Genomic DNA, 11522 nt, shown 5'->3' with positions numbered 1-11522 from the left:
TCAAATACATAAATAATATACATATCACACACACACACACACACGGCTAGAGAGATGGCTCAGCAGTTAAGGTGCTTGCCTGCAAAACCTAAGGACCTGAGTTCGATTTCCCAGTACCCACATAAAGCCAGGTGCACAAAGTGGCACATACATGTGGAGTTTGTTTGCAGTGGCTAGAGACCCTGGTGTGCCTACTCTGTCTGTCTCTGCAAACAAACAAAAATATAACACAAAACATGGGCTCTGTGGTGGCATAGTGGCCCTTCCAACCCCAGTCCTTTTCTGTATCACCATCCTCTCTCGTGCCTTCACCTGCATACAGACTGCAGCAGCTTTTTAAGAGCCTTTGTCTCATATCTTCATCCAGCTCGAAGTCCAGGACCAGGATCCCCAGCAAGCCTTCTGATGCTGGGCTAATGGGTGGATCCCAGCACCTCTCCCCAAGCCCACTCCTGCAGGCTCAGGAAAGTTTGCCCATCCTTGACAAGTGTACTCCTGCCAAGCCACAGACACTGCCCCAGGGCAGCAGCACCCCTCGCAATCCACCCTCAGGTGCGGCGGCATCCCATGGACACAGCAGTACTTTATTCACCAGGCTGGCTGCGCAGGACGCCTGGGAAGCAGTGGGCGCAGCTAGGCAGGGCTCACCACCAAGGCTCTGGACTCCCGGGGAGTCCCAGCATGGCTGGAGGACCCGAGGAGGAGGAGGAGGAGGAGGGCTGGGCCGCTGAGGTAGCTGGAGACATGGGCTGCAGCGAGGGCCAGCGCCCAGGCCTTTCCTTCCTGCAGCCAGGCGGCGTGGTCCATGCCTGTCACCTCCAGCATCAATCACCTCTCTCCGACTGCTGTCACCAGGCCAGGGGTGAAACCATCCCGGAGCTGCGTGGGCCCTCCCCGGCCTGCAGGTCGCTGAGCGCTCTCTGAAGACCAGGGCACAAGGGGAGGAACCGGGAGTGAATCCCGCAGTGCCGACACCCTTTCCTGCCTCCTCCTACACCCAGACCACCAGAGCTGAGGCTGTGGCCCCGCCCCACTGGGGCTCCCCAAGGATACTCTCTCGTGTGACCTCTGGCTCAAAGATCCCTTAAGCCTCTACCACCAAGGCTCACCTCGAACTTGTTTATGAATTCCGCAAAGATGCCGAAGAAAGCCTCCGAGGTGGTGGCTTTGGAATCCTCTCCAAAGAAGGCCAACGCCTTGTCCAGTTCCTCCATGGCCTCTCGCTGCAGCCCGTCCAGCGCCCGCAGCACGGGTTGGGCTGTTTCCAGAAAGGACTGTAGGGCTTTGGTTAAGGAGACACCCAACCACTAGATGCCTGCCCATCCTCTTTGGCTGGGCTGGGACCCTGGACGGACACTGCCCTGGAGGCACAACTCCTGTTGTGCGGGATCTACTGTCCAAGGGACAAGCCCTGTGTATATTCACAAGGGTCCAGGCCCACCTCCCCCTAACTTCACTCAGCACCTGCTATGTTCCAGGCAGCCTGCGGCTCTCTCCACAAGAGGGCGTCACCCTCCTGGGAGCTCTTCGCCCCTTCACTTTAGACAGGGCATCACTACCTAGGCCAGGCTGGCCTCCTAATTCAACATTCTGAGTGCTGGGTTACAAGTATAAGTAACCACGTCTGGGGCTCGCTCCCCCTTCTTCCAAGCCAGCCACTTACACTGGCTCCCTCTGCTCCTCTCAAACTTAATTAAACTCCCTTCTGTTTGTTTGAGACCAGGTCTCATTGCAGCCCTAGCTGACCTGGAACTTGCTATGCAGCTGAGCGTGACCTTGAACTCCTGATTCTCTTGCCTCCACCTCCCAAATGCTGGGATTCTATGTGGGCACGAGTGTGTGCACACACAATTCACTGGCCCAACTGGCATCATTTGATCCATTTTTTTTTTAAGGTAGGGTCTTTCATTCTTGTGCATGTGGGGGGGGAGGGGTGTTATATATGGAGTCAAGAGGTCAACCTCAGATGCTCTTCCTTAAATGCTGTCCACCTTTTAAGAATTTTAATTATTTATTTATTTATTTTTTTGAGGTAGGGCCTCTAGCCCAGGCTGACCTGGAATTCACTATATAGTCTCAGGATGGCCTTGAACTCACAACGATCCTCCTACCTCTGCCTCCCAAGTGCTGGGATTAAAGGTATGTAACACCATGCCTGGCTAATTTTAATTTTTAGAGAGAGAGAACTGGTGTGCCAGGTCCTCCAGATACTTGCGCCACCTAGTGGGCATGTGCGACCTTGCTCTTGCCTCACCCTTTGTGCATCTGGCTTATGTGAGATCTAGGGAGAAATGGAACATGGGTCCTTAGGCTTCACAGGCAGATGCCTTAACCCCTAAGCCATCTCTCCGGCCCTGCTGCCCACCTTTTCTTTGAGGGTATCTCACTGGCCTGGAGCTCCCCAAGCAGGCTGACTGGCTGGCCAGTGAGTCTCAGGGACCTGCCTGTCTCTGCCTCCCCACTGCTGGGATCACAAGGTCATATCGCCATGCCTGGCATCTTCTATGTGGGTTCTGGGACTCGAGCTCAGGACCTCATAATTGTGTGGCAAGCTCTTCACTGACGGAGCTGTCCCCCAGCCCTCTGCACTCATTCTCATTTACTTGTCAGTGAGGTAGATAAGCCCTGCTTTATATATGAAGACACGAGATAGCAGAGCAGGGTTGGAGAAATGGCTCAGGGAATAAGGCATGTGCTTTAAAGCATAACAGCCCGGGTTCGATTCCCCAGTACCCATGTAAACCCAGATGCACAAAATGGTACATGTAAGCTGGGTGTGGTGGCGCACACATTTAATCCTAGCACTCGGGAGGTAGAGGTAGGAGGATCTCCATGAGTTCGGGACCACCCTGAGACTCTGTAGTGAATTCCAGGCCTGCCTGGGCTACAGTGATACCTTACCTTGAAAAACAAAAACAAAACAAAACAAAACAAAAACAGGTACATATATCTGGAATTTGTTTGCAGTGGCTAGAGGCCCTGGAGTGTTCATTCTCTCTCACCCCCTCTTTTGTTCTGTCTCTTCATCTCTTTCTCTGCTTGCAAATAAATAAGTGATAGTCAAGCAGAAGAGGATTTTGGTAAGCAGCCCAAGTTCATAAAGAAAACAGTGTTAGAGTCAAGGCTGCACCATCTTTATCATAGCCAGTGCAGACCACAGTGGCCCCCTGTTGTGGTCTGAATATGAATTTTCCCCTTTCCCCTCCCATAGGTTCCCAGCTCTTGGCTCTATTTTGGGGTTGTGGACTTGTTAGACGAGGTGGGGCGTAGCTGGGATAAGCAGATCCCTGGGGGTGAGACTTCAAAGATTATACCCGGGAAGCCAGGCGTGGAGGCACACACCTTTAGCCCTACCTTGAAAAACAAAACACACAAAGAAATTATACCTGGCCCCAAGGCCCACCTTCCTCCTCCTCCTCTCCCTCCTCCTGTCTGCTATGAAGTGGCCACCCTTCTCCACTACATGGTCCCTCTAGGAGAGGGATTCTTTTTCTTTTCTTTTTTTCTTTTTTCTTTTTCTTTTTCTTTTCTTTCTTTTCTTTTTTTTTCCTGAGGTTAGGGTCTTACTCTAGCCCAGGATGACCTGGAATTCATTTTGTAGTCTCAGGGTGGCCTTGAACTCACAGTGATCCTCTTACCTCTGCCTCCCTAGTGCTGGGATTAATGGTGTGTGCCACCATGCCCAGCTGGGATTTTTTTTTTTTTTTCAAAACACATTGTTTTACTTACTCCTGAACTTGTAATCTTCCTTGCCCAGTCACCCGAGTGCTGGGATTATAGGCATGTATCACCACACCTGACTAGTAGTTCTTAGTATTTATTTTATATTTATTTCTTTATTTATGAGAGAGGTCCTAGGGCCTCTAGCCACTGCAAATGAACTCCAGACATATGTGCCACCATGTGCATCTGACTTATGCAGGTTTTGGAGGAGTCAATCCTGGCTTGCTAGGCTTTGCAGGTAAGCACTTTAACTGCTAAGCCATCTCTCCATCCCAGTATTTATTTATTTGTTATTAATGAGAAAAGTAGGCCCAGAGAGAGTATGTGCCTTGCTCAAAGTCACACAGTCTGTAAAGAAATTGAATTAGGATTTGGACCTCGGCCTTTCTGATGTGCCAGTGAAAATATTTATGCAAAGGCTTCATCACCTATCTCACCTCTGGGAACCTCCACAACTATGGGAACAAGCAGACACACCGGGCCGAGGACAGGCAGAACAAAGGGCACAAATCCTACTTGAATAGCCTTCATTTCCACATGGACAAGAATCTGGTATACTGGTTGGACACAGTGGCGCACGCCTTTAATCCCAGCACTTGGGTGGCAGAGGTAGGAGGATTGACATGAGTTTGAGGCCACCTGAGACTCCATAGTGAATTCCAGGTCAGTGTAGATTAGAGCAAGACCCTACCTCAAAAAAAAAAAAAAAAAAAAAGGGGGGGGGTGGCTGGAGAGATGGCTTAGCAGTTAAGTCGTTTGCCTACAAAGCCAAAGGACCTAGGGGTTCGATTCCCCAGGACCCACGTAAGCCAGATGCACAAGGTGATGCATGTGTCTGGAGTTGATATGCAGTGGCTGGAGGCCCTACTGCACCCATATTCACTCATAAGTAAAAATATAAACAAACGCTGGGCATGGTGGTGTACGCCTTTAACCCCAGCTCTCTAGAGGCCCAGGTAGGAGGATCACAGTGAGTTCAAGGCCACCCTGAGAGTACAGAGTGAATTCCAGGTCATCTTGAGCTACAGTGAGACCTTACCTTGGAAAACCAAATAAATAAGTAAATAAAATATAAAACAAAAACAACAACAACAAAAAACAAGCTTGGCATGGAGTAGGGAGTGGCAGCACTCTGGAGGCTGAGGCAGGAGGATCACCGTGAGTTTGAGGCCAACCTGAGACCACATAGTGAATTCCAGGTCAGCCTGGACTAGAGAGAGACCCTACCTGGTATGATATAGACACCAGGTGATGGGGTGAGCAGCACCTTCATCAAGTCTTTGTACTTAGTGTACTCCTAGAGGGGGTGTGGTCTGATGCCAAATGCCTACTTTGAACTGGAGACACAGCTCCAAAGTAGAGCACCTGCCTCGAATCCCCAGTGAGGGGCTGGGGGCGTGGCTCAGTGGTAGAGCTCCTGCCTAGAATCCCCCAGTGAGGGGCTGGGGGCCTGGATCAGTGGTAGAGCTCCTGCCTAGAATCCCCCAGTGAAGGGCTGGGGTGTGGCTCAGTGGTAGAGCTCCTGCCTAGAATCCCCCAGTGAAGGGCTGGGGTGTGGCTTAGTGGTAGAGCTCCTGCCTAGAATCCCCCAGTGAGGATTGGTGGCGGTTCCTCAGCAGAGCGCCTGCCTAGCATGTGTAATGCTGTGGGTTTGATCCCCCAGTATCACACAGAAGACCGTCCTCTAGCCTCAATTTTCCAGATTTGATGCTTGGATTCAATGAGGGAACTTCTTCCAGGTCCCCTGGGCACACACAATAGCTTGCGCTGAAATCCCTGGTGGGTCTACATTGAGCACTAGAGATATAGTTCTACCCAGCTACCCTAGGGTTGGTCCAGTCTGATGTGGGGACAGGCTTCTCAGAGGATACTGCCATGACCAGGGCAAACCTGTCCTCACTGGAGGGGGACATGTTTTGACAGGCCACCTGTATCTCACTGACGGTGCCGTGGAGGTCAGCCAGGTCGCCGGTCAGGGCTCGTTGATTCACTACATGCAGGCAAGGGGAGTGAGGCATCGTGGGGTTTGCAGCATGCATCTTCCTCCCACACCCATGTGCCCTGCTTACCTTTGGCAGCCAGGGGCACAGTGGGCAGGTCCTGAGCAAAGCCTAGGAGCTCGGGGAAGTGCTGGCTCAGCGATTTGGCAAGGATGTGCAGAAAGGTGGACTTCCCATCCACCGTCTTGGTGGAGTTCAGCTGCAATGGACACCCAACACGCACCCCTCCTTAAGACCCCCCACCAGATTCCTGGTCACATGCCCCAGCCGCTTCACTTTTGTCTGTCTGATGCAGGATCTTCTAGATCCCAAGTTGGCCTTAAACCACTATGTCCATCTCTCATGTGCTGAGATTACAGGTGTGCACCATCTCGCCCAGTTCTGGCTGCTTTGGGTCCCCTGAATCCTCGGCCTTTGATACTCTTTCCAACTTCCCTTGCCCACCCCCTCCCTTGCTAATGTCATAGGGGTCATGGGCCTGGGGCAGACGCTTCTTTCCCTGCCCACCCAGGGTGAGGGGGCTTCTTGTTCACAAAGGTTCCTTTTCTCTCCTCCATCTTATTTTTGTTTGTTTGTTCTGCTTTGAGACAGGGTGTCTTGGAGAGCCCAGGCTGGCCTTGAACTCCTAATCCTTCTACCTCAACCTCTTGGGAGATTTGGATTACAGATGTGTGCCAGCACACAACTTAAGTTTGACTTCCAAGTCCGGCAGCTAGAGGCTCTCACCTCTGTCAGAAAGTTGATCTTGAAGCCCGTGGTCTTGTTGGTCTTGGGCTGTCCATCGTTGAGATAGTTGCCCATGGCCAACACAAACTGGGGGGAGGGGGAAGAAAAGGGGGTCGTGTCCAGATGTTTACCAACCCCCATATCCAGGTGTTGGAATGATCTCCAGGAGACAGGAGGAAAAGCAAGCTGAACTACCAGAGAAGAGATGCACCCTCACCTCCAAGATCTTGGCGAGTTTCCGGCTGTTTTTGAGCTCCAGTGATGCTTGTCGCAGGCACTCGAGGCTACCTCGGATCTCCTCGGTCTTTTCCTGTAGGGTGGCCTGGAAATGGAGGCTGCGCAGGCGGGTCTTGTATTCAGGAACTGAAAGCATCTGTAGCAGAGACAGGGGTCAGGATTCAGCCATCCCCAGCCACAGGACTGTCTGCCCCACTCCAGCCTGGGGTGAGTACCACTCAGAAAAGCAAGCAAGACCCGTCGGGGGCTAGACCTTCGGTGGGAACTGGTCATTCTATTTTATTTTTATTTACGACAGAGAAAGGCCAGAGCCTCCAGCCGCATGCACAACCTTGTGCATCTGGCTTACCTGGGTCCTGGGGAACCGAACCTGGCATCCTTGGCTTTGCAGGCAAATGCCTTAACCGCTAAGCCATCCCTTCAACCCTCAAGGTGGTTTTTGTTTTGACCCTGGGTCTCATTCTAGCCCAGGCGGGTCTAGAACTCACAGCCATCCTCCCACCTCAGCCTGTGGCTCTAAATATGTTAAATTGGAAACCAGAAAGCCAAGGGGCGCGGGACGGAAGCGGCTGACCCCTCCACGGCCGCCCTCCCCGGCCACGGCGTGAGCCCAGGCCGGCCACCTGCAGGACGAACTGGTCCGGCTCGCTGAGGCGGCCGGGCGCCTCCCGGAAGGCCTGGTAGCGCTGCTCCTCGTCGGCGTCGGGAGCGAAGAGCAGCAGCTGCGCCAGATGAGCGGGTTCCAGGCGCCGGGGCTCCATGCTCATGAGCGCCTGCCGCAGCTCGCCGGGGCTCAGCTTCAGGTGCGCCAGGAGGATGGCTGCGGGCGGGGCCGCGACGGTGAGCGCGCGGGGCGGGGCGTCAGGGGCGGCGGCGCTTTGCGATTGGTCGGCCGCGGCTACTGGGAGGAGCCTAGGTAGGGGCGGGGCGCCCGGGGACTGCGGCGCCTTGCGATTGGTCGCGGCTACTGGGAGGAGCTTAGGTAGAGGTTTGGGCGTGGCCACTAGAGGGGCGTGTCTCACCAGAAGCGGGGCTTTGCGATTGGCTGCGGATACTGGGCGGGGTTGGGTGGGGAAGGTTGCACGGGGGCGGGGTCCCTGCAGAGTAGCGCTATAGGGAGGTGAAGGGCGTGGTGGTGGTGGTGGAAGGTGGCTTAGGGGCGGGGTCTGAGAGAAGGGCCGCAGAGTGCGCGTGGTCAGTGAGGCTCCTGGACACCGATTGAAGGGTAAAGGGAGAGGAAGGTGGGTGTGACCTGTGGGTGTGGCATGGAACTGCGGAGAGCGGGGCCCGGGGGGGTCTGCCTAGGATGTAGTTGGAACTAGGGCTAGAACTGGGGATTACAGACTACCGCAGGGGGCGGGACTCAGACTGTGCCCAGGTGGGGGAATCCTGCTCTCCTGGAGCCAGTCCAGGACCCCTGATCTCTAGTATTAACCTCCCACCCCCGCAGCAGGTCCGAGGCTCTATGGCCCAGAGGTTGGGCCTCCACGGCCCTTAGAGTCCCTGGGGTCCCCTGGTTTCTCACAGGTGTTGTAGGCTTTCTTGTGGGACAAGATTTCCACCACTTCCTTCTTCCTGAAAGGTTCAGGCCCAGGCATCGGCTCTGGAAGGAGAAACTCAACAGTTTGGGCTGGAGAGATGCTTTAGCGGTTAAAGCATTTGCCTGTGAAGCCAAAGGAACCAGGTTCGATTCCCTAGGACCCATATTAGTCATATGCACAAGGTGGCGCATGTGTCTCGAGTTGGTTTGCAGCGGCTGAAGACCCCTGCGCGCCCAGACTTTCTGTCTCGTTCTCCTCTCTCTCCCAAATAAAATAAAGTGAGACTGCCTCAAGAAAAAAAAAAAAAAAAAAGAATTTAAAGAAAACCTCCCAGTTTTAATGCGGTACGAACCTAGACCAGGGCTGCTGTGGCAAGACAAGGAAGAGGTGTGGCCCCAACCAATGACTGAGGAAGGCCCTCTTAACTGCATGCGCCACCTAGACTGATGGCTCCAGGCAATCTCCCTCCCTCAGTCCTCAGCCTCTAACTCATGGATCCCAGATCCAGCCCAAAGCACGTTTTGTGTCAGCATGGGTCCCTCCTCTTCAAATGCCTTCTCTACCTGTGTCGGTCACCCTCACCTGACCAGGTTCTGACCTTTCACATGATTTTTTTTTTTAAAGATAGGGTTTCATTCTAGCCCAGGCTGATCTGGAATTCACTATGCAGATTCAGGGTGGCCTCGAATTCACAGTGATCCTCCTACCTCTGCCTCTCAAGTTCTGGGATTAAAGGCGTGCGTCACCATTCCCAGCCTCAGATGATTTCTGAATGGGCAACATTTTCCTCCTCTATCCTGGTGCCACCTGCCACACGCAGTAAACCTGGCTGCTTGGAGTCCCACCCAGCCACTATAGAGAGATACTCAGAAGGCCGTGGGGGGTGGGGGTAGACTGGAGGAGATATTTATGGGTGTCTCGGGCTGCATGTGAACATATTGTCCAGACTCCCTGCGCTTCCTCACTAGGAAGCGGAGGTTGCCCGCGATTCAAGTACAAGTGTCCACGTTGATATTGGGGGCGGGGGGAGGGGGCGGATAACTAACCCAGGACTTGAAAGTTTGAAAACACATTCAGTAAACAGCCCTTTGGGGCCCTAAGTCCCAGGATACTGCAAAGCGCAGTAAGTGGGGCTGACCACACAGCGTGGCTTCTGGACCACACTTAAAGCCATCAGTACACTCACTTGCAGGTTTCTGGGTACCGAAGTGGAGCTCCAGGTCGAGGTATTTCACCATGTCACTCAGTTTATCATAGTCAGAGTCCTCCCCAAGCTGCAAGGAAGCATGGGAAGTTTAGACTGGGAGGATGGGGTCACAGCTAGATTGCTCTCCCCGGTCCCACTTTGTTGGACCCGAAAGGCCCAGGTGTGAGGCCTAGTGGAACTTCCTGAGTCTAGCTGAAGTTTGGCGACCTGTCTCTAGGACTCAGCAAGATGCCTAATGGCTTCTTGCCTGCCACTTCTGCGCAGGAGTTGAAATTACCATTTCAATAGTTACAGTTTACTATTGGCCCTTACCTCTCCCCACCCATCCTAAAATCCCCGCCTTCGTCCCCAACATGATATAGGCAGCTGCTCAATGCAATAAAGTGAGTTTTCTGTGAGTTCCTGCTTTGAAAAGACTCCTGACTCAGTGTGGTTTTTCTCCGGTGGCTAGGAGAGGTTTTTGAGTCATTGTACGCTCATCTTCCTCCTTAACCCCTTGGGAGGAACCAGCAGGCCTGGTCCTTCCACAGCACCACCTGCCCGGGGAGGAGCCCGGCACCACTTGCCCTCTGAGGGCTGTCCCGGGGGCTCCCAAAGGGAGAGCCCTCATCAGGCCCATGATGAAGCCAAGAGCAGGAGGAAGCTGCAGGAGAAACTAAATAATCCAAGTTCAGAGCTAGGAAGATCACCATGAGTTCGAGACCACCCTGAGACTCCATAGTGAATTCCAGGTCAGCCTGGGCTAGAGGGAGACCCTACCTCGAAAATAATAATAATAATTCAAATTACAAGGTAAGATACCAGTTCCCCTTCTGGTCAGCAATGCAGCCATTCTTGGAACTCTATTGCTGTAGGAGCTGGGCTGGAGCTGGGTTGGCACAGGGGAGACCATGGGCTAAAAGAAGGTGCCTGAAGGATTTACCCTATTTTGAGGTCTCCTTTGTGTGGATGTGAACGTGTGCACACGTACGCGCACAGAGACCAGATATGGATATCTGGTATCCTTCTCCTCTTTATTCTTTGAGAGAGGGTCTCTTGCTGCACCCAGAGCTCACCAGTAAGCCCCAGGGATCCTCCTATTTTATTTTATTTTATTTTTTTGGTTTTACGAGGTAGGGTCTCCCTCTAGCCCAGGCTGACCTGGAATTCACTATGTAGTCTCAGGCTGGCCTCAAACTCACGGCGATCCTCCTACCTCTGCCTCCTGAGTGCTGGGATTAAAGGCGTGCACCACCACGCCCGGCATGCCCAGCATTTTACATAGATACTGGGGACCCACATGCAGATCTTCATGCTTGCATGACAACCACTTTGACCCACGGAATATCTCCCCAGCCTGAATGTGTGTGCGCTTTCTCTCTCTCTCTCCAAGGTCTTACTATGTAGGCTGACGCTGAACTCATGATCCTCTTGCCTCGTCCGCCTGAGTGCGGAGATCACAGGCATGTGCACCCATACCCAGCTTGAGGTCTTGTTTGGGTTGCCTTCATCCCCTAGGAGGTGGCTGAAGCAGTGAAAGGCAAAGGGCTGGAAGCTGGACTATTGGTTGAGATGGTCTAGGTAGGAGGTGACCATCTATGATGGCCATGTGGGTTTTGCACAGGGAGTGAGGATGGGGTAACTGCCAAGGGAGAGTTTCCAAACGCAAGGCAGCGCTTTACCAATCTAGCTATCTCTTTAGGCACCCCTCTTTAGGTAAGGTCTTGCTATGTAGCTCAAGTTGGCCTTATTTACAATCCTTCTGCCTCAGACTTCTGAGTGCTGGGATTACAGACATGAGCCACCATATCTCAGTTTCCTAGTCCTTACAGGAGTGTGTTGAGCTGGTTGTAGTGGCTCATGTCCGTAATCCCAGAACTCAGGAGGCTGAGACAGAAGTATTGCCAGGAATTTCAAGCCAGCTTAAGCTAGCTACATAGCGAGCTTCAGACCAGCCAGAGCTACGTAGTGGGATCTCAGTACAACAAGAAAAGAAAGCTGACTGCCTGGCACAGGGCAAGCCATCTCTGTCACTTCTCTCAGGATCCAGGAAACATTCCAGAGGAAGTGGTAGATTAAACATCAGTGCTGTTCTCATGGTGAGCCTGA

General features: G+C 53.0%; 1 protein-coding gene across 1 annotated transcript in view; it reads right to left on the bottom strand.

Annotated features, from left to right (window-relative positions):
• Positions 1 to 563: 563 nt before the first annotated feature.
• The window catches only part of LOC101598315 (Grid2 interacting protein), a 59569-nt gene continuing 48610 nt past the window's right edge, over positions 564 to 11522 (bottom strand). Inside the window, exons 14-22 of the mRNA XM_045142813.1 lie at positions 9414 to 9501; positions 8212 to 8289; positions 7310 to 7506; positions 6667 to 6822; positions 6450 to 6536; positions 5793 to 5922; positions 5595 to 5713; positions 1110 to 1274; positions 564 to 920 (exon numbers count right to left, since the gene is read on the bottom strand). Coding sequence (XP_044998748.1) covers positions 849 to 920; positions 1110 to 1274; positions 5595 to 5713; positions 5793 to 5922; positions 6450 to 6536; positions 6667 to 6822; positions 7310 to 7506; positions 8212 to 8289; positions 9414 to 9501 — 1092 coding nt within the window. The 3' untranslated portion in view covers positions 564 to 848. The remainder of the gene's footprint in view (positions 921 to 1109; positions 1275 to 5594; positions 5714 to 5792; positions 5923 to 6449; positions 6537 to 6666; positions 6823 to 7309; positions 7507 to 8211; positions 8290 to 9413; positions 9502 to 11522) is intronic.

This window comes from Jaculus jaculus, chromosome 2, assembly GCF_020740685.1.
Source record: "Jaculus jaculus isolate mJacJac1 chromosome 2, mJacJac1.mat.Y.cur, whole genome shotgun sequence".
Lineage (NCBI taxonomy): Eukaryota > Metazoa > Chordata > Mammalia > Rodentia > Dipodidae > Jaculus > Jaculus jaculus.
Note: the sequence above shows the minus strand (reverse complement) of the source record. Positions and strands in the feature narration are given on the sequence as shown.